This window comes from Hemitrygon akajei, chromosome 15 (genome assembly GCF_048418815.1).
Source record: "Hemitrygon akajei chromosome 15, sHemAka1.3, whole genome shotgun sequence".
NCBI classification, from domain to species: domain Eukaryota; kingdom Metazoa; phylum Chordata; class Chondrichthyes; order Myliobatiformes; family Dasyatidae; genus Hemitrygon; species Hemitrygon akajei.
In genome coordinates, this window is record NC_133138.1 from 15736951 (window position 1) to 15760993 (window position 24043).

Below are 24043 nucleotides of genomic sequence, written 5' to 3' on the forward strand. Positions count from 1 at the left end.
AAGGGCTTTGGCCCAAAACGTCGTCACTACCTCCTCCCATAGATGCTGCCTGGCCTGCTGAGTTCTGCCAGCATTTTGTGTTTTTTATTTATTTCCAGCATCTGCAGATTCATTCGTGTTGTTTGTCTCTTGTTAGTTTTCACATTGTAAATCTCAAGGCTACCTACTCCTTCATCACTCTCATCATTATGAGATTTTTCATTAACAGCATGTAGAGTAGTGCTCTTTTTGAAAAGGCAACTTGATTTTTTAAATCTTTTTCTCTTCCCTGTGTAATCCATTTATTTTGTCTGCCCAATGTACTTCTGTATGTGTTCTACTTTGTTGCATTTTCTACAATGTTCCCTTCAAATCTGCATTGGTCTGGCATATGTAAGCCCCTACCACAATGATAACACAATTTGTTTGGCCTGTCAGGTTTCTGGTTAGATGTTGCAATTTTGTTTACACTCAATTCCATTCAGAACTGCCACTTACTTATGTCTCTTGTATCTCTAGCTGCAGTTTCCATTGATACAGCAATTTCAACTGCTCTTTAAAATGTGAGTTGTGCTTCAGTTAGAAGCCTTTTTTGAATGCTTTCTTGTAAGATTCCATAAACTAAATGATTTCTTAGTGCATCCTTAAGCCCATCACTGAACTGACAATGTTTGGACAATTTCTTCAATCCTTCCACATAAGCTGAAGCAGACTGCCTTTCCTTCTGATTCCACTTACGAAGCCTAAAGTGTTCAGCAAACAATGGTTTTGATTGTAAGCATTCCTAAATATGGTCATGATATAAAAAAGGCTCCTTTTACCTGGTTTGGTTGGAGCAGTTAAACTCCTAAGCTTTTCAACTACTGCACTTAGCAACACTGGCACTTGTTTTTCATTGGCTACTTCATTTGCTTCAAACTACTGCTCAATTTATTTGGTATACATCATCTGTTGTACGATCAAAGGTGTCTATCTTTCCAACGTAGCCATGCATTTCTGCTTTTTTTTTGTATTTATTATTGCTGTTGCCCAGTACTTACTTTTATTAACCTGTGGCCATTCTCATTGCTTGCAAATTTTGTCCATTTTCTGCCTTTTTTAAAACTCAAATGTATCTCTCCCCTTTGAAAGAAAAACATGCTGCTCTTCAACAGGTAGGTGGTTGCCTTGGTCTCTAAAAGTTTTAAAACTTCCTCATTCCCAGAGTTATGTTTTATACCTCTAGAAACTAATCTAAAGTAAAGCAAAGAAGTTGGGATACTTGTCTACATAGTTTTTTTCCTTTTGTTTTTATTGAGACGCTGATATATGACATGATGGTCTAATGGTGTATGATATTGATGTACTTCTTATATATAACCCATAATAAATTACTTAGATGCTTTACAATATTATACAAATAATACTGAAATATTAAATACACTACAAATGGATGTTGCTTACTAGGATTTTCAGAAGACCTTTGCCAAGCTGCCACACATGAGGCTGCTTATCAAGATAAAGAGACCATGGTATTACAGGAAAGATGTAAGCAATGAATAAAGATTGGCTGATTGGCAGGAGGCAAAGATTCAGAATACAGGGGGCTTATTCGGGTCTATTTTCTAAATGGGGAGCATATTTAAAAGTCAGAGGTTGAAAGCGATTTAAAAGTCCTTGTGCATGATCTCCTAAAGGTTAACTTGCAGGTTGAGCCAGTGGTAAGGAAGGTAAATGCAATGTTGGCATACGTTTTGAGAAGACTAGAATATAAGAACAAGGATGTGATGTTAAGGCTTTATAAGGCATTGGTCAGGCCACATTTGGAGTATAGCAAGCAATTTTGGGCCTCTTATTTAAGAAAATATGTGCTTGCATTGCAGAGTGTCCAGATGAAGCTCATGAGAATGATTCTGGGAACAAACGGGTTAATGTATGAGGAATGTTTGATAGCTCTGGACATGTACATGCTGGAGTTTAGAAGCATTGGGCGGGGTGGTTCTCAGTGAAACCTATCAAATATTGCAAGGCCTAGATAGAGTGGATATGGAGGGGATGTTTCATGTAGTGGGCAAGCGTAGGACCAGAGGACACTGCCTCAGAATAGGGGAACATCATTTACAACTGAAATTAGAAGTAATTTCTTTAGCCAGAGGATGGTGAATCTGTGGAATTTATTGTCATGAATGCTGTGGAGGCAAGCCATTGAGTATATTTAAGATGAAAGGTTAACAGGTTCTTGGTTCATCAGGAGAGTGGGTTTGTAAGGGATAATAAATCGGCCACGATGGATTAGCGGAGCAGACTTGATAGGCCAAGTGGCTTAATTTTGCTCTTATGTCTTATGACCTTATAGACACACTGATCACACTGAACTCTGGTCTCATTGATTAATAAAACCAGGGGACATTGTTTCTCCTGCCTGCATGAAACTGACTCTGGAACCCACTGACAGCTTGGTGATCTGGGGAGGTGGGGGGTTGTGCCTCATTCACTCTCTGCTTGTCCAACATCTGGCATCCAACCATAGATGTTTCACACACTGATCTTTGACTGCAGAACAGAGACTCTGGCTTGATCTCTAATTCCCCCATATCTCTATTCCTAAACCCTAACTGACCCCTAACTCGCTACAATAACCCAAAACCTAAACTATCCTTATAAATGTAAAAAAAAATTAAAAAGAACTAAAACTAAGCAGCAACTCAACTTAAGTCACAGTTTGGTACTATCTTGAACCATCCAATGTAATCTCAGGATTACTATCCATGTCATGTGCCAGTGAAATGAGAAATACATGCCCATAGTGCAGTTCGATATATGGCTAAGGAGCTGATGCAGAAGGGCAGGCTTCAGATTTATGGATCATTGGGTGGTCTTCCAATGCAGATGGGACCTATACAAACAAGACAATTTGCTCCTCAACTGGAGGGGAATCAGTATTATCACTGCGAGGTTTGCTTGGGTTTAAATCAAAGTGGTAGGGATGAAGATGAGAAAATGGTATGACAAGTAAGACTGAAAGGAAGGACAGCAAGGAACAGGTTGGTAAACATGGTGAGACTTATGAGCTGAAGTATGTTTATTTCAGTGACAATAGACAATAGGTGCAGAAGTAGACCATTTGGCCCTTCGAGCCTGCACCGCCATTCTGAGATAATGGCTGATCATCTACTATCAATACCCGGTTCCTGCCTTGTCCCCATATCCCTTGATTCCCCTATCCATAAGATACCTATCTAGCTCCTTCTTGAAAGCATCCAGAGAATTGGCCTCCACTGCCTTCCGAGGCAGTGCATTCCAGACCCCCACAACTCTCTGGGAGAAGAAGTTTTTCCTTAACTCTGTCCTAAATGACCTACCCCTTATTATCAAACCATGCCACCTGGTGCTGGACTCTCCCAGCATCTGGAACATATTTCCTGCCTCTATCTTGTCCAATCCCTTAATAATCTTATATGTTTCAATCAGATCCCCTCTCAATCTCCTTAATTCCAGCGTGTACAAGCCTGTCTCTCTAACCTCTCTGTGTAAGACAGTCCGGACATCCCAGGAATTAACCTCGTGAATCTACGCTGCACTTCCTCTACAGCCAGGATGTCCTTTCTTAACCCCGGAGACCAAAACTGTACACAATACTCCAGGTGTGGTCACACCAGGGCACTGTACAAATGCAAAAGGATTATTGCAGTGCTAGGAATATTAAGGATAAGGAGGATGAACAGAGTTGTTGCCGTTGCAGAGACGTGGTTATGTGAGGGACAGAAATGACAGCTCAATCTCTCTCCATAACTCAGTCCTTCTGAGTGCAGCAACATATTGTAAATTTCCTCCATGCGCTTTCTGTCTTAATGGTGTGTATCATACAGCAGGGGAATCAAAACTGAACACAATACTCCAAATGTGGCCTCACCAATATTTTGTATAGCCATAACATGACATCCCAACTGCTATATTCAATTCCCTGACTGATGAAGGCCAGCATGTCTAAGGCCTTTTTCACCAGCCCGACTACCTGTGACACAACTTTTAGGGAATTATGTATTTGTATTCCTCTGCCTTGCTGTTCACCATCCCTACAATTCACTGTGAAAGTCCGAATGTGATTTCTCTTCTCAAAATGCAACATCTCACAGTTCTCTGAATTAAGCTATATGCCACTCAAAGCCTCACTTGCACAGTGTCACCTATGTGAGCCCATAGGTTGTGGGAACATTGCACTGATGGGGTAAGTCATGTTGAATGAAGTTACACTGACGGGTGCAGTTAAACTGATGAGATTATATGCTGTAACAGCACCCACCCACCTCCCCACAATAGCCTGAGATGTGGGGGAGCAGATTATGGAAAAGTGCAGAAACAACAGACTTGTCAGAGAAGGGGAATTTCACTTCCAAATTTTGATTGGAACTTTATTAAAACAAGAAGCTTAGAGGTGGGATTTCCACCAGTGAATCCATGAGGGGTGCTTGGAACAGTATGTGGAGAGTCCAACTAGAAAAGAAAAGATACTGACCTAGTTATCAGAAATTAGTTCATCCAGGTTACAGACCTGTTGCTGTTGTTGGCCATTTACACACCTTGTGGCATATCGGGCGACTTTTTTACCGGTTTCGTAACATTTGACCCTTTTTATTTGACTGTCATATGTTGAAAGATTGGAGCGACTGGGCTTGTATACATTGGAATTTAGAAGGATGAGAGGGGATCTGATTGAAATATATAAGATTATTAAGGGATTGGACACACTGGAGGCAGGAAGCATGTTCCCGCTGATGGGTGAGTCCAGAACTAGAGGCCACAGTTTAAGAATAAGGGGTAGGCCATTTAGAACTGAGATGCGGAAAAACTTTTTCACCCAGAGAGTGGTGGATATGTGGAATGCTCTGCTCCAGAAGGCAGTGGAGGCCAAGTCTCTGGATGCATTCAAGAGAGAGTTAGATAGAGCTCATAGATAGCGGGGTCAAGGGATATGGGGAGAGGGCAGGAACGGGTTACTGATTGTGTATGATCAGCCATGATCACAGTGAATGGCGGTGCTGGCTAGAAGGGCCGAATGGCCTACTCCTGCACCTACTGTCTATTGTCTATTTTACAAGGCCGAGTTGCTAGCTCAATGCTCAACGTAGCATGGGTGGAAAGTGTGCAGGAAGCCTACTGGATTCAAACTCAGGACCATTCACCACGAAGTCCGATGCTGATGCCAGTACACTACCAGCTGGCAACAGGTCAATATTTTTGAAACAATGACCATAACTCATTATGTTCTAAGATAGTTATGATAAAGAATAAATTTTGATCTAGTGGGAAGATACTAAATTGGGGGTGGATAAATTGTAATAGAATAAATAAGGAGCTGAGGGTAAAGTAAGCTGGCTAGTAATGTAGAGGCATCAGCATCGGACTTTGAGGTGAATGGTCCCAAGATCAAATCCAGCTGACCACCTGCACGCTTTCCAGCTGTGCTGGGTTGAGTGTCAAGCTAGCAACTCGGCCTCTTAAAAAAGAACAGTCAAAATGCTATGGAAATGGCAAAAACATGCTCCATGATGCACCACAGAGCATGAAAAGGAATAGCAACAAGCGTAAAGTACATTTTATTATCAGAGTACCTATACTGTATGTCACCATATACCACCCTGAGATTCTGCAGGCGTACTCAGCTAATCTATAGACTAGTAGCTATAACAGGATCAATTAAAGATCAAGTAGAGCATTGAAGACAACAAACTGTGCAAATGTAAATATAAATAAACAGCAATAAATAACAAGAACATGAAATAACAAAATAAAGAGTCCTTAAAGTGAGATCATTGGTTGTGGGAACATCTCAGTAGAAGAGTGCAGCTACCCTCTTTTGTTCCAGAGCCTGATTGTTGAGGGTTAGTAACTGTTCTTGAACCTGGTGGTTTTCATGAACCATGAATTCTGAAATTTGCTAAAGACCAATCAAATCTGGAGATCAAGGCATGCAAGTCAGGAGAACTAGAATGCTACCAGAGGTGGGGGTATGATCTACAGAAAGCTAACTTACAGGCGAAGTGGAGATTCCAGACTAAACTGGAATCAATGATGCATGATTGGGAGCTGCTGTTGTCAGACAAGTCCACTTCTGGCATGTAGGAGTTGATTTGTATGTTTGTATGATTTGTATGTTTGTATACAGGATTTGTATATTTCAGTGAGTAAGAACAAGGATAGTAAGGTAAGAGGATCCTGGACAACCGAAGAGATCCTAAACTTAGTGAAGAAGAAAAAGAAAGCCCTTCTATTCAGAAGTCTTTATTGAAGAGTTAGCGGTTTGTATTGGGAAGTGGGCATTGCTGATAAATCCAGCATTAATTGCCTAGTGTGGAATTTTTTGAACCATTACAATCTTCTGTGAAGTTGCATCCACAGTACTATTGTTGTGAGAGATCCAGGATTTAGAGCCCAGCAACTATTAAAGGATGGAGAAACTGCAGGTGCAGGGTTTTCATATAGCTGCTGCTCCTGGTGGGATGTGTTGCCAAAGCAGCCAAGATGGTTAACAGCAATGCATTTTGTGGCTAGCAAACACTAAAGCTGCTGCCAGAGGCAGGGAGTACTTAAAGTGGTGATTCCTGTGCCAAATAAGTCAGCTACTTCATTCGAGTTGATGTTGAATTGTGAGAATGTGCTGGAGTTGAACTCATCTGGGAAAATAGACAGAATTTATCATACTTCTAATTTGTGCCCTGAGGATATTGGAGAGACATTGAGGTGAATGCTGTGATTTCAGTTTCATCAGCATTTGATGGTATAATGTTTAAATCTTGCCTTGTGACTTTAAACTTCACCTCTGGAATTTGTCTCTTTGATCCATGGCATTCATTACCAAGGATCTGAGGTCTGTAGCTGAATGATCAGATTAAACTAAATCTGGACATCTGTGAGTAGGTTATAGACAAGTAGGTGCCACTTGATAGGTGCTTATATCTAGAAAGCCCACCTTTTCAAAAATATCATCTTCTTAATTTATTCACAATGTTTGTCTCTGAAAATACAATCTGCCATGGATGTATGTGACAGAGTTAAAAGGTCCATGTGCTTGAATCAATGTGGTCTCCAATTACACCACTGCATGAAGATTCATGGTGGGTTTCTGTCTAGCTCTGCTTTTCTGAATCTATATGAGTTTACTATCCCCTTGTCAACCTGAGCAAAATTGTAGGAGGCCAAGCTCAGGGGCTTAAGTTGCATCTTGAATAAAAGTGACAGGCAAAATGGGATGTTCAGGTCCTCTTTGTAGATTGAATGGAGAGTGATTATCAAGTCACCAATGTGGAGGGTTAACATCGTGAGCACTAAATACTGTAAGCTAACTTGTAAGACATGCTTGCTACTTCGGTGAAAGTGTTTAGTCTGTTGGATGGTGGGAAGAGTTAAAAGGGCAAGTATTGCGTTACCTGTAACTGTATTGGGAAGCTTCTGCAAGGAGCATGGATGTTGGTTGAAATGGAAGATTGAATCGCAAATCACAGTTGGAAGAGTGCCTTTGAAATGCTGAAGGAGAAGGAGAAAGTGTGCCTGGTGCTGCTATCATATTAAAGGTAGTGGAACTTCTAGGATAGGAATCATTGAATGTGAAGGCAGTCAGATGGAAGTGGAGGGCAAGTGAAAACCTCTTCCAACTCTGGTTGTACAGAGAGGAGATAAGAGCAGAAGTACAGGGGTAAAACAAATATAGTTGAGAGACCATACCATGAGGAAGAAGTAAAACAGAATAGCAGTGTTCGTATGGGTCATAAATTATATGAAAGAGATAGAAAACAACAGGGACATGGAATGGAGTCCTTACAGGAAATAGGTGGAAGAAAATTCAGTCAAGATAATTGAGGTAATATGTGAGCTTGTGATGTGTCCCCTGAGAAAGGGAAAGGAAGTTGAGGAAAAGAAGGGTCCGCTGGACCTAGTGCAAATGAGAGCAATATGTAAAATGGGAGCAAAAATGATGCAATGTCAAGTTCTCTGCAAGAGCAGAAAGCACTCATAGAGTCTTCATTGTAGGAGAAAAAAGGTGAGAGAGGAGGCCTGAACAGGACTGTAGTCAAGACTGTTTACCATATCCATGGAATATCATGCAGGCTGCCTGACCTGCAGAGTATTTTTTAGCATTATATTTTACTTCCACATTTTCACAATCTGTAGTGCTTCATATCTCACAATTCCAGCTCTATAGTGGTTTTCTCTCTCCTCTGTTTCCATTGATCTGCTTTTATTCACTTAATCTCTGACAGATCATGTGATGTTTAGAAGCCTTCATCACCCTTTCTCAATTGACAGAACCAGTGTTGTCTTTCTTCCTCCCACAACACCTTTCTCTATAACTTAAACAACATTTTCCTGTTCTGATAGGTCATCAACATGAAACATTTTTTCAGTTTTCCCCTGCATAAGCTGTCCAACCATCTGAGTCCAGTAGTTTTCTGTTTATTATTTGGGATTTCCAGCATCTGCAGTTGTATTTTCTCCCCAGAACTGATGTAAATAGAGGGAAATGAATGGAAACAGAGCAGAAAGAAAGAGTCCTGGAATTGAGAGAAATGATATACTGGGGATGGTAGATATCTAGTTATAAAACAGAATGTATCAAATATCTAAAGTTCTCCTGCACCATGAATGTGGAGATTGCTGTCATGAGATATTCTAATGACTATTCTAGATATCTTCTCTGTTTCATCCGATACCATTGGTAGCATATTGCTACAGCCTCTGGCTGTTCACACTCCAACCTATCTCCCCAGTCCCTCTCAACAACTTTGCAGTTACTCTTTGATGCCCTTGATACTTGGTTCATGCTATCTCAGGACTGCTCCATCACTAAGTCTGTCTGCGCTCCTTACCAATCCAATTCACTATTACTCTCATGACCTTTCACATTCTTCCCCGTACAGCTGAGACATCCATGATACTTTGCTCTTGGTTCTGAATGCACATTCCGTAGGCATTAATTTAAACAAAAACAAAATATTACAAAATGTGCTTCAATTTTTATCACTTTCCTTATCATTTTGATAATGTGGAACATAAAATATAGAACATTACAGCACAGAACAAGCACTTTGGCCCATAATGTTGTGGTGACCCTTTAACCTACACTAAGATCATCTAACCCTTCCCTCCTGCATTGACCTCCATTTTTCTATCAATCATGTGCCTTTCTAAGAGATTCTTTAATGTCCCTCAAGCATCTGCTTCTGCCGCCACCCTTGGCAATGTAATCAACACACCCATCACTCTGTAAAATACTTACCTCTGGCATACCCCACTATATGTTCCTCCAATCATCTTAAAATTATGGTCTCTTGTATTAGCAATTTTTGCCCTGGGAAAATGCCTCTGGTAGACTGTTCGATCGATGCCTCCTATCATCTTGTACATCTCTATCTTGTCATCTCTCACCTCCCCCTCTCAGAAGAGTGACCTAACTCGCTCAGTGCATCCTCACAAGACATGCTCTCTAATCCAGGGGCACCCCGTTAAATCTCCTCTTAATGTTTTCTAAACCTTCAGCATCCCTTCTATAAAAAGATGACCAGAAATGATCACAATATTCTGGCATTTTCCCCTTTCCTTTCAGCCAAAATATTGGCTGTTTATCAATTTTCATAGATGCTACCTGATCTGTTGAGTTCTTCTAGCATTTTGTGTGTGCTGTTCTGGATTTCCAGCATTTGCAGAATCTCTTGTTTTTACAACATTCCAAATGTGTCTTAACTGAAGTTTTATAGAGCTGCAACACTACTTCACGGCTCTTGATCTTGATCTCCATCTAATGAAGGTCAACACATGATATGCCTTCTTAACAAATCTATCAACTTGAGTGGGAACTTTGAGGGATCTCTGGACATGTGCCCAAAAATCACTGTGTTCCTCCACTCTGCTAAGGATCCTGCCATTAACTCTGTATACTGTCTTCAAATTCGACCTTCCAACATGAATCACTTCACACTTTTCCGGATTGAACTCCATCTGCAACTTCTCAGACCAGCTCTGCATACTGCCAATGTCTCATTTTAACCTACAGCAAACTTCTACATTATCCACAACTCCAACCACCTCCCATGTCAGCTGCAAACATACTAATCCACCCTTCCACTTCCTCATTCAAGTCATTTATAAAAGTCATGAATGTCAGGGGTCCCAGAACAGATCTCTGTGGAACACCACTGGTCACGGACCTCCAGGCAGAGTACTCTCAATCTACTACCACCTGCCTTCAATTGCCAAGCCATTTCTGCATCCACACAGATTAGTTTCCCTAGTTCCCATACCTCATGACTCTCCGAATGAGCCTACTAAGTTCTAGCACATCCTCCTTCTTAATGTCAACTTGTTCTAGCATATCAGCCTATATTATGCTGTACTCACAAATGTCAAGGGCCCCCTCACCAGTGAACATCCTTTTATTCTTCACATATATGTAGAATGCTTTGGGGTGTTTCATAATCCTACTTGCCAATACCTTATCATGCCCCTTTCTATCATACTTAATTCCATTCTTTAGCTCCTTCCTGACAACCTTGTATCTCTCTAGGGCCATGTCTGATCTTAAAACTTAAGTATGCTTCTTTCTCCCTCTTGGCTAGGTGATCCACATCTTTTGATAATCATGATTCCTTCATCTTGCCATCCTTTCCCTGCCTCTGTGGAAATGATTCCTCAACAACTTCAACATTTCCTTTGTGGATTTCACGAGCACATCCATTCCCAATTTACACTCCCAAGTTCCTGTCTAATAGCATCATAATTTGCCCTCCAAAATTAAGTACATTCCCATATCGTCTGTTCCTATACCTGCCCAAGGCTATGGTGTGACATACTTATCTTTTCATTTAAATAAAACACTTCAGTTTTGAGAGTGAACATTACTGAATAACTAATCAATTACCTGTTTTAATTCTACTCTTTGATTTTCTTTCTTCCTCTTCTCTTGCACCTTGACATACATTTAGAAACAAAGTTTGTACTATAGTCCTTAATTTCCCCTTTCAAAGCATTTTGATTTCCTTTATGTTTTTTTAACTGCAGGTTCAGCTTTTTCCTTTTCCCCTTTTGCAACTAAACTTTGGAAAAGAGGTACTTCTTTACCTTGAGCCAACACTAAGTTGGGACGTCATATTTATGTCAATGCATGGAGTACTCATCTATTTTATCATGCAGATGCAAAATGCCTCAGGATAAATAAAAATCAATTTGCATCTGGTAACATGTTGCAAAAGTAGAATAAGAACTTAATTTGTTATGCCAATTTGATTTAAATGAACTTAGTGATTGAACTCAAATTATTGATGAAAGTTGTAATAAGTGAGTAAAGAATCTGGCTTGGGGTGGAGAGTGAGAGAACATAGAACATAAAAATTTGCAGCACATTACAGATCCTTAGGCCCACAATGTTGTGCCGACCATGTAACCTAAGCTGGAGACTGCGTAGAATTTCCCTACCGCGTAGCCCTCTATTTTTCTCAGCTCCAGGTACCAATCTAAGAGGCTCCTAAAAGATCCTATTGTTTCCACTTCCACCACCGCTGTTGGCAGTGCATTCTACACACCACCACTCTCATGTGAAAAACTTACCCCTGACATCCCCTCGGTACCTACTTCCGAGCACCTTAAAACTATGCCCCCTCGTGTTAGCCATTTTCGCCCTGGGAAAAATGCTCTGGCTATCCACATGATCAATGCCCCTCATCATCTTATACACCTCTATCAGGTCACCTCTCATCCTCCGTCACTCCAAGAAGAAAAGGACAAGTTCGCTCAACCTAATCTCATTAGGTATGCCTCCAATCCAGGCAACATCCTTCTAAATCTCCTCTGTACTCTCTATAGTATCCACATCCTTTCTGTAGTGAGGTGACCAGAACTGAACACGGTACTCCAAGTGGAGTCTGACCAAGGTCTTATATAGCTGTAATATTACCTCATGGCTCTTGAATTCAATCCCACGCTTGATGAATGCCAACACACCATATCCCTTCTTAACAACATTGTCAACCTGCGCAGCAGCTTTGAGTGCCCTATCAATATGGACTCCAAAATCTCTCAGATCCTCCACACTACCAAGAGTCTTAGAACAGATTCCTGTGAAACACCACTTGTCACCAACCTCCATGCAGAATACAAACCATCTACAGCCACCCTTTGCCTTCTGTGGGGAAACCAATTCTGGATCCACAAAGCAAGGTCTCCTTGGATCCCATGCCTCCTTACCTTTGGACTCCAAGATCTCTCAGATCCACGCTGCCAAGAGACTTACCATTTATATTATATTCTGTGTTCGAATTGGACCTACCAAAATGAACCACTTCACACTTACCTGGGTTGAAGACCACCTGCCACTTCTCAGCCCAGTAATATTATAGATATAAATGATGTCAGTAGTAGGGTTAACCCAACAGATTTCAGATTTTTTTAACTCCTTAGTTTCATTTCATCTGATTTGGTTGTTGAAATCAATAACTCCTTTTTGTCAGCCCACCTGAAGTTATTAATATCTCCTAAAGAGTGTATTTTTTTGCAGAAATTTGGTAATTCTTTGTCAGGAAAACAGGGGAATTTACAACATGATAAATTTCAGTACAATTTATTTTATTGTCCAGTTACAAAGCTTCTATTGAGGATAGTGAATGTGACTAAAATAATTCTGCAAAAGCCACACATCAGAACTTCTCTGGACAACATGAAATCACATTAATGAAATTCTAAAAAATAAAGAAGGAATTACATAAGAATATGCTTTATAAGAGTATTCAAATTTGTTTTTGCAGGATGATTATATCAATTGGATACTATGGCCTGTCATTTAACATACCAAGTCTCCATGGTGATGACTATCTCAATTGTTTCCTCTTTGCTGCCTCAGAGATTCCAGCAAACGTAGCAACATGGCTTCTCTTCCAGAAGTTTCCACGCAAGATCAACCTTTCATGCATTCTCTTTCTTAGTGGAAGTATCCTGCTCTTCATTCAGCTCATCCAATCACGTAAGTTTTATACTGCTTCTATATTGATCCTATTGTGATATTTGCTAATGAGCATTATAAAGTAGTATCCCATGATCAGTTAAAATATACAGGAGCTGTATTTCTGAGGAGTTTTGGTATGCTGGTACGATATGTCAACAACTCTGAAATTCTTCACATTCTTTCCATCAACTAACTGCACTGATTTTAACAGTGATATAACAATGAGATGCTTCTGAACTCCCGGCCGCATCACATTCAAAGTGACATCACTTAATCTGTTTGTATCTTGTAGTTTTTAATATTAATGCACTTTAGTTTTGTTATTTATGTGTGATTCATTTGTTGATTTTATCCTTACCTTTGTAAGTTATTGTGTGTTTTGTGCATTATGCGCTTTACAACCTGGTTTGAAAAGGCGTTATCTCGTTTATATATGTATGTCGTTAAATGACAATGAACTTTACTTGATACTTGATAGACCAAATTATGACTCGTGGAGATGTGCGTGAGAGTCCAAATGAAGGTTGCTGCCCTGCCTCTATTTCTATGAATACCTTGAATGAGCCGTAAAATTAGTACATTCTTTCAAACTTAAGTCATATGACAATAATTTATTGTTTTTGTTCTGAACTGGTTATCCACACCCTACACTTCTGACAAATACTATACATGTATATAGGTCAGCTAAGGCATGTCTGGATAGCACAGCTATAACTCATTTTGAATCTGGATAATCCACACAGTGATAATTTTACAGCTACTGTCTAACATTATATCATTCCACTCAGATCCACCCCCACTCCACTAATTGGCTTATCTTCTGTTGCTGCTTATTAACAGGTAGCTTTACCAATTGTTACGAAAACCCCGTAACCAGGTAACTTACCAGCAAAGATAGATGGATCAGCTGAGTCGGATGCTACTATTTTCAAACGTTTTATTCAACAAGGGCACAAACGTATGGTTAATACAAAACATTCAAATCGTCAAAACTCAATCTAAAACACCGGTGTAACCATAATCAATCAGAAATAAGCTCTACAGTTGTCTAGGGGGTAATACTGAGTCCAACGGAAGTCTTAAGAGTCACTCAGAAGTTTGCAGGCTTTTTCCTTTATAATTTAGAAAAGATGCACACTTGCCCGTCGTCTTGGCAGAGCAAATCCTTGGAATCAGGGGAGCAGACTTCCCCGTTGTTATTTTAAAAGCAGTCTTTCGTGGGTTTTAGCCACAGATTCAAAGTCGGAATCTAGCGCACGTGGCTTCCTTCAAAATGGCGTCCTGCTCCCACGGGAATCGATCTCGTGTCTCCTGGGTGCGTCTACTGGGTGCGTCTGAGGGTCCTCCCCTCAGACCCGCCTTTATACTTCTTCACGGGATCGCAGGTATCAATCAAGTTGCAGGTAATGCGATCTTTCTCTCAACCAGCCCACTTTGCCCGAGGGCTTTTCACGTGGTTTCCATGAGACAATAATCAAAGTCACCGTTATTCTGCTTCTTGAGAGAACGTGGTCTTCTGCACGTCTCTCTCTTTTGGGTCAGCTGACCCCCCCTTAACTAGAGTTTTCTTGCGATTTTCACAAAGGAGGGGGCCAACGGCATAACACAATAAACAGGCTTCATTGAATGGTCAATCAGCTGCAGAATCTCATACAACAATACATCAAAAGTCACCTTACATGGTTCAGTTCATTTTTAAAATGCAATAGATTACATTGATTTCTGCTTTGAATAAAATGAATCCATATACACCAACAAAATAGAAAAAATTATAGATCTGTTACTGTAACTACTCATAAATTTTATTAAGTTAATGAATTGCTTACAGATATAAATAACCAGTAGCTTTGTATAAACAAAACTTTGAATAATTAATGTTCCTGAAATTCACACTTTAGGTAATGGAGTTCTCCATATATTCTTTACGTAGATCTGGTCTTCAATTTTCATCTAAATCAATATGTTGCATAATTCTAAATATCAGCTTCTAACATGAAAAATAAACTTGACATAAGCTAACAATTATCTTTTCCCACACGGTAATTACAGTTAGATATTGTACTTGTTAAATTGCTGGATACCATGAGCTCCATCTTAATAAACTTCACTTTTTTTTGTTTTACTAGTCTGTCAACATTAGTACCTCTGCTTTCACACCAAGTTGTATCCAATCTTCCTCTCATATTTCCTTTAGAAAACAGACCTATCCATTTTTGTATCTTGTAAATTGGAATATGCCAAATTAGACATAAAGACCATGAATAGTTGGGGTCCAAGCTGTCGTCACATCTTGCCCACCTGAGAAAGACATTTTATTTTATGAAACGTCTCCAAAAATCTAAATGTGTTGCATGCACTACTTCCTCCTTATCTATTCCCCAATTACTTTCTCAAAGAGTTCAAATAAGTTACAAATATATGTATTAGTCCATTTCAGAGATCATTGCTATAGATTACAATACTTTCCTTTCTGCCGAAGTTAGGCTTGGAATTGTATTTTTATGAATACAACTTCCCTTCATTTCTTCATCATTAGACCATTTTGCTCCATAGTAATTTTGGCAGTCTTTTTGTGTCTTTTGTGATGACAGACAAAATATTTATGTAATTTCCCTGCTACTTCCTTACATCCCTTTGGAAATTCTCCCGTTTCTTTTAGTAATGGAGCCATATTTACCTTTGCTTGTCCTGCACATTTTACATATCTATAGCTTTTCTCCCTCTTCACTCCATCAGTGACAGTTAGGCCTTCGGCCCCAAAGCTCCCGCGTTGGTGTTTACTTAATGAACTTTTCTTCCCCTCTACTTCTTTTCTTTCTTTACAACCTTCTATAAACTATTTTGTTTGACCTTTGGTTTTCCTACTATTATAGAATCATACAGCACAGAAACGGGCTCTTTGACCCATCATGTCCATGCTGACCGTCTATTTATACCAACATCATTTACCAATACTTGCTCCATATGCATTTGTTTCTATGCACTGACAATTCAAGGGTTGAACTGCCTACTTTTTTGATGTCATGGGAGTATTTATCTCCACCACCCATGAAGGCGTTTTGTACCAGATTTCAACCTCAGATCTCCTTAATGTACTGTAGTAAGAAATGCTTTCCAGTCACTGATATTTTATGCCCCCTCCTTGTCTCCCTCATTTCTATTTTAATGTAACTCTCTCACTGTATGCTCGTAATGACTTAGCTATTACTGTGAACCCAACCTAACAACAACATAACTCTGCAATGCATGGGGAATAATGATGAGAAGGCTATTTCCAATAAATAAACACATCTAGGGTAAGTTTTATTCAGATAAACTCAGCACATAAAAGTTTGAATGTTTCTTTAAGGGAAAATGAGGCTGTCACTTGTATGAATACTGACACTCTCATGCAAATTTATTGTTCACCAGGAAGCAATAATTTATCTCACATCAGTATAAACTTAAATTGAAATTGACAAAATATTTTAAACTGCTACAAACAAAATAAAGAAAAGGGCCCATTACATAAATATTAGCCTATAGCGAGCACATAATTATTAGATCTTATTGTTGTGTTATCAATTCAGTTTGCTTCACTTCATTTACCCACAGTACCAAACTATTCTGCCTGAAAAGACAGTCCAAGTGAAACGTAAATAAATATCTACACAACATCCATGGACAAAGTGCTGAACTTTCTCCAAGGTCATGCGATAACTAGCTAACTGAAAGTTTATCTGCATCTTCTCTGTGAGACCAAAGTGTGCATGAGGATTTTCTGACAGCACTATCTGTCCTTCCAAATGAGTTCAATGTTCTTCTGCTACGCTTGTTGCTTATTTGCATTTTCTTTCTTCTCCTTCTTTCCCCAAAACTCCTACCCTCAATATCTCAAGAATGTTCTGGGGCATCTTACTGACCAACAAGGCAAATCCTATTGGCTAATTCAACAAGCCCAAGTTATCAATCAACTGAATTACTAAATTGTATAATGTAATTAAAGGAATACATGGCACTTTAAGAAAATCTGCAGAAAATAAAATACCCAACAGCATAACTGTGTTAATAAAATAAAGCATTGTCTTAAACCAGGGGATTACTTTAAGCTCTCCCCACATCAACACTTACTCTACTCCTGAAGGAGTCACCCCAGTATGAGTTCTCAATATCGTTGTGTAGCCTACATCATTCCTTGACATCCAGAGCTCCTTGGATTCACTGTCCATACCTTTCACCTTTTTGGGGATATGATCCTCCTGAACCCTCATTAATTTACTTTTGAATGACTCCCACTTGCCAGTGAAAACTGAACTGCAAACAACTGCTCCAAGTCTACCTTTGCTAGATTTTGTCTTACAATATTGTAATAACGTTTATCAATTTTGATGTTAATTTCCAAACCGTACATATCCATTTCAATAGTTACCTTGAAACCTATAACCTTAAAAACTAGTCACCCTCTCCATTATGCTCAATATCTCTCTCAACAGCTCAGTTTCTGTTTTTTCATCTGCCCCTCTTTGTCAACTTAAAGCTACTTCTTCTCTTCTAAATGTGCTATAAAATATCCTCCACCTCACTCTATTCCTATACTCACTGTCGCGTGTCACAAGCAGTAATCCCAAGATTACTACCTTTGAGGTCCTGCTTCTCAACTTCCTTCATAACTCCCTGTAGTCTGTTTTCAGGACCTCCTCCCTCTTCCTATCTGTGTCGTTGGTACCAATATGTACGATGACCTCTGGCTGTTCACCTTCCCACTTCAGGATATCATGGACGCAATCAGAAACATCCTGGACCCTGGCACCTGGGAGGCAAACTACCATCTGTGTTTCTTTCCTGCATCCACAGAATTGCCTGTCTGACCCCCTTAACTATAGACTCCCCTATTACTGCTTCCTTCTTCCTTTCCCTACCCTTCTGAGCTTAAGGAGTTGCAGCTCGATGCACCTAGTGTAGATGTGGCCATCCAGGAGACTGGGAGTTTTCCAGATTTACCGCATCTGACACCCAGTACAGAACACCAGCTTCACAGACATGCTTCCTGTTTCTATTCCTCACAGGTAACTTACCTTGCCTTGACCTGTTATCGCTGAAGCCTGAATGAGCCAAAGCCCTACCACTCTGCCTCAGATCACTCTGTTGATGACCGCTCCGCTAGGCGGTGTCTCCCTTTTATGCCTGAACCTTCCCTGCTATTTAACTCATGATTGGTGCTCCGGTTATAGCCACTGATAGACCACATACAATGGACAAAGGGTCTCAAAGCTCTCTTTTCAAATAACTGCCACTGAGCTGCGAGAAATCCCTCTTGGTAAAATCTGTTGACACCGCTGTAGGCCACATACAAAGGGCTGAAATGGTCAACACGAGAGGGCACAGTTTTAAGGTGCGTGGAAGCATGTACAGAGGAGATGTCAGAGGTAAGTTTTTTACTCAGAGAGTGGTAAGTGCGTGGAATGGGCTGCTGGTGACGGAAGTGAAGGCGGATACGATAGGGTCTCTTAAGAGACTCCTGGAAAGGTACATGGAGCTTAGAAAAATTGAGGGCTATGGGTAACCCTAGGTAATATCTAAAGTAAGTACATATTCGACACTGAATTGTGGGCTGAAGGGCCTGTATTATGCTGTAGGTTTTCTATGTTTCTAATATGTTTTTGTAGTCAATATTGTTGTTGAAGAGATGAGCTGCTGTTGTTTATTGCATTTCACCTATATCAGGCTAAGATGTTTAATAATGATGATTGTATTGCATGCATCTTTAAAACAGGATCTTAGGCACCAGAAACCTACTCTATTCTTTCCATTAATTTTAGTGCCAGAGGAAAGACACCAGAACTTCTCAATGTTTGCTAACATTGGAACTAACATGTTACCAAGAAAATTAACCCAGTATGTGGACAGATATATACAGACAATCACCTGTAAACAAGAGCATTTTCTATCCACTCTACAACTATTTCTGTTTTTTTCTAGATTTTTCAATACTTGTCACAGCGCTGGTGTTAATTGGAAAATTGGGAAATTCGTGTGCTTTTTCCATGGCTTTTGTCTACACCGCTGAACTGTATCCGACCCCAGTGAGAAACACAGGTGTTGGAGTGAGTTCAATGGCATCCAGGCTCGGCAGTGTCATTTCACCTTACATTGTTTTGCTTGGTAAGGCAACAATTAATCACCATTATTACAGCAATATAAAGACAAAACAGAATCAAATCAGAGTCAATGTCAATAAGACCAAGGAACTGAGGGAAATCACAAGTCCACGAGCCAGTACTTCTTGAAGGATCAGAGGTGGAGGGGGTCAGCAACTTTAAATTCCTGGGTGTCATCATCTTAGAGGATGTGTCCTGGACCTATCAATAACTATAATTCCAAATAAAGCAAGACAGAGCCTCAACTTCCTTAGGGGAGATTTGGCATGTCATCTAAAACCTTGGAAAACTGCTATAGATGTGTGGTGGAAAATGTGCTGACTGGCTGCATTACAGCCTAGTATAGGAACACCAGTCTCTTTCAGCAGAAAATCCTACAAAAGTTTTGGCCCAGTACACCATGGATAAAATCCTCTCAGCCATTGAGCACATCTACATGAAACATTGCCATAGAAAAGCTCACCACCCAGGACTTGCTCTTTTCTCACTGCTGCCATCAGGTAGAAGGTACAAGTGCCTCAGGACTCACACCACCAGGGTCAAGAACAGTCACTACCCCTCAACCATCAGGCTCTTGAACAAAAGGGAATAAATCCACTCACTCAATTTCTGGTATTCCCACAACCGATGGTCTCACTTTAAGGACTCTCGATCTTGTTATTTCATGCTTGTTATTTATTTATATTTGCATTTGCACAGTTTATTGCTCATTGATCCTGTTTATAGTTACTGCTCTACAGATTTGCTAAGTATGTTCACAGGAAAATGAATTGCAGAGTTATATGGAGTGACATGTATGTACTCTGATAAAAACAATGTTAATTTGATCTTGCAAACATGAGGAAATCTGCAGATGCTGGAAATTCAAACAACACAGTTAGTCCTGACGAAGGGTCTCGGCCCGAAACGTCGACAGTGCTTCTCCTTATAGATGCTGCCTGGCCTGCTGTGTTCCACCAGCACTTTGTGTGTGTTGTTTTAATTTGATCTTTGAACTTTGTAATTATCATGTATGTAAACATGATGTGACCGACTTGAATATTGAATTATAGACCCCATAGAGGAAATGCATTATGATTAGGTGGAGATCTGAACTGCTGAGACCATTTTAGAGATTGAAAAATGCAAAGATCCTTTTGTTGTCAGTCAGTACTAGAGTAAGTGCTGAGAAAGAAGTGGTAGAGTCTGTGTACAAGCACTCGCTTTCTTTCAAGTTAAAAACACAGCAATGATCATGTATACTAAGGATGCAAGGCATTCTGCTGTAAAAACAAAATATGTCAAATGGTATGTCCATCTCCTAAAGGACCACAATAATAGATCAAGAAAGGCTGTGTCCTTGTACCATTGTAATAATTTTCGAACTATTCACTAACATGACGGTGTAGAGTATTACATTGCATTATTGGAAATTAGAAAGAAATTGTAAATTATTTCCAGTTCCAATCTCAAGCAGATGATTAAAATGATTTCCCCATATCATCTCTTCAGAAAACATAACATTGCAGCCAAATCAGGAACAGTGGAAGTAAACCAAATTAGAAATGACTTTGAATTCAAACATATAGTGGGAATATATCTGCGTGCATTTGGTCTCTGACACATGAAGTCCCTATGCTTGAAATATTGATTTGCTGAGTTTCAATTTGAAGTTGTGTAGCACTGAGCTCATGGGTTTCCTCCAGGTGCTGCAGTCCAAAGACCTAGCAGTTAGGAGGTTAATTGGTCATTTATATTGTCCCGACATTAGGCCACAGTAAAATAAGTGAGAAGGAGGATGGCACAGCTCGTTGGACTGGAAGGGGCTCTTTCATATTGTATCTGTAATAAATAAAGTAAAATATATTTTATTTTGTCAGATACTTATCAGGAGAATCTGTCACTGATTGTGATGGGGGTGCTGACAATGACCGCAGCAATTGCGGTTTTGTTTCTGCCAGAAACTTTTAATGTTCCTCTTCCAGATATGATTGACCAAATGCAGAAAGTCTATTGGTAAGTATATGTAGTCCTAATGATTTAATCTTTTTAAATAAATAATCTTCAGCCCTAAATAAAAGTGGCTTTAATGTAAAAAATGCCTCAGGTTTGTTTATAGAGAAAATTAAAGGGTGGAATTCATTTTTTGATAAGCAGTCGTGGAAAAGCTGGGGGGTGAGTTGAGTATAAAATATATTGCTTCCAGAATTTTATGTTTCTGATCTGTAGAGTTCAGGGGTGATACGACAGCGCTGCTAATAGAGCTGACACTTTCCTGCTCTAATAATCTGGATTTGATCCTCACTCTGATTCTGACTGTGTGGTGTTTGCAAGTGCTATCAATGGTCTCATTGGGTTTCTCCCAGAACCCAAATATGTGGGCTGGTAGGTTTGTTAGCTACTATAAATTGCCGGTAGTATGTATGTGAGTGGTGGACTCCATTCCTTCAGATGAAAGTAAAGTGTTCCTGAATGTTCAGTATGGATTCCAGAATAGACAACAAATTAACAGAAGTAGACTTTCATATCACTATTGTTAGTGACTTTGATAACAACTTGTAGGAAGTGGAGTTGCAGTTTTTCCTGTATAATTTAATGGTCACAGATTTGATGCAATAGCCTATGTCAGTGAAGAGAGCACACAATGCAGGTATTGTACTCTACAGCCACAGTGTGATGATGATGGAGATGATGAATGAATGGAGCAGTAGATAGGGTGCCAGTCATGCAGGCCAGCTATTCCTTGCAACGGCATGAGTATTTTCAATGTTGGAGAAGTTGCAATCATCTGGGCAAGCATTGAATAGTGTTTATGTAAATGTTGAGGCGATGTTCTGAAGTGCCAGCGAATGTGAAGTATACATGTTTTTTTTAACCCTCTCTTGTTGGAGATGAGAATTGCATAGCATGAAATCTACTTGCCACATTGTGGTAAACTATGTATACCTGTCTGGACTCGCCCCTCTACTGACTGCTCCTGTGGATCCTCCCACAGACCCCTGTATAAAGGCGATAGGAGGCACTGCTCCTCCCTCAGTCTCCGAGATGCCGTACTCCCTTTTGCTGCTAATAAAAGCCTATCGTTCACCTCCCGTCTCCGAGAGTTATTGATGGTGCATCACACATGTCATCCCACACCTAAATCTTGGCTTGACCTTACTATAACAGGGATGTACTGTTTTAATTCCAAGTTGTAAACTGTGCAATCATCAGTAAATATCTTGAGTTATAACCCAGTGACATTAAGTCATTCATAGAGATGTTGAAGATCATAGTTACTGGGATAGAGCCTCAGGGAATTTGGTAGTGATTTGATTTACTACATTGATTTTATCTCATAAGGTGAGAACCTAAGTGTGATGGTCAGTTAAGACAGAGTAATATCCAACTGCAAGGAATATGTCAAAATAGAATTATGTGAAAAAGTAGCTACTGTGAAGGTTTGGATTCATTTTAGATTTCGGTGTTATGTTTGATGCAGATAGATAAACAGGGACTGAACAAGGTCATTAAATCAATTTAGAAAATTCTGGTTAAGAAAATAAACAAAGGAAGGGTTAAAATACACAAATTACTATTTTTGCTGAAACAAAACATTTGTAATAAATATAAGGCTGTTCCAAGGATTAGTACACGGATGTTCCAAGAATTAGTACACAGATGTTCCAAGGATTAGTACACGGATGTTCCAAGATTGAGACAGCAATACATGGAATAGCTGAACCTGTGAAAGATGGAACAGGGCTATTACTAAAACATAATGAGTATTATTGAAATGACAAAAGATGTTAACTACCTTGTAAGCTCAAAGAAAAGGCATATTGCAGTGTTGAGTCAGGGGAGAGAGAACCTGTAAGAGTGGTGGAAACAAATTCAATCAGAGCTTTCTCAAGTACTGAGTTGCAGAGCTACAGGAAAGAGCAGGTGAATGGGTCTCACTGGATTGTATTAGAAAGACCAGCTTGGAATCATTTGGTGGAATGCCTTTTTATGACCCTTTAATTTTACTTGGTTAAAGAAACTGAAAATAATGAAAATTTGTGGTTGAATTATATCAATAAAAATTAAGCTTCATGGGCATTTGCTTATCGGTTTTAAATGGTATAACTACACCATACCAGAAAACTGTACCAGATTGTCTCATTACAGTACTTATATAAGTGTTTTCATGATTTGACTCTTGAATGTATGACAAGGCTTGGTAAACTCTGTGTAGTTAACCTACGTGCTAGTGAAGGGTAACATAATAATGCATTGTTGAATTTCCACATCCCACGTTTATAATGCCTGGTACTAGATTTTATTGAATTAAAACTAACCTTATTTGAAATAATTGACTAGATCTTGCCAGTATAACAAGGGAAAGTTTCAGTTCAAGTCCATTCTTCATGACAATTTTTTATTGAAATACAGGTTCAAAGATACGGGACATGATTATTCTAATTTGAGCAAAAATGAAATAACAGGAAAAAATAAGGCGATTATTCTTGAAGAAGCAGCTTGACACAGATTTTCAACAGCAGGCAAATAGCCGAAGATTTCACCACAAATTATTTAAAGTTCAAAGTAAATATTGGTCACCATATACAATACAGCTCTGAGATTCATTCTCTTGTGGGCGCATGAACAGCAAATACAAGAAACCAAACAGAATGGATAAACAATCAATGTGCAATATATAACAAACTGTACAAAGACAAAAAAGAAATAATAAATAAACAATAAGTATCGTGAAAATAAATTGTAGACTCCTTGAAAATGAGTCCTTATGCTGTGGGATCAGTTTAGTGAAGCTAATATCACTATATTTAGTGATCATGAAGCTGGTTGAAATTATCCCATCTGGTTCAAGAGCCTGATGGCTGTGCAGCAAATAACCGTTCCTGAACCTGGTGGTGTGAGTCCTCAGGCTCCTGTACATTTCTCCTGATGGCAGCAGTGAGAAGAGAGCATGACCCGGATGGTGGGGGACTTGATGGAT

General features: G+C 39.6%; 1 protein-coding gene across 1 annotated transcript in view; it reads left to right on the plus strand.

The window, feature by feature from the left end:
• Positions 1-23566, plus strand: part of LOC140739541 (organic cation/carnitine transporter 2-like) — a 63497-nt gene extending 39931 nt beyond the window's left edge. The window contains exons 7-10 of the mRNA XM_073067940.1: positions 12750-12964; positions 18905-19087; positions 20943-21078; positions 23476-23566. Coding sequence (XP_072924041.1) covers positions 12750-12964; positions 18905-19087; positions 20943-21078; positions 23476-23566 — 625 coding nt within the window. The remainder of the gene's footprint in view (positions 1-12749; positions 12965-18904; positions 19088-20942; positions 21079-23475) is intronic.
• Positions 23567-24043: the final 477 nt, after the last annotated feature.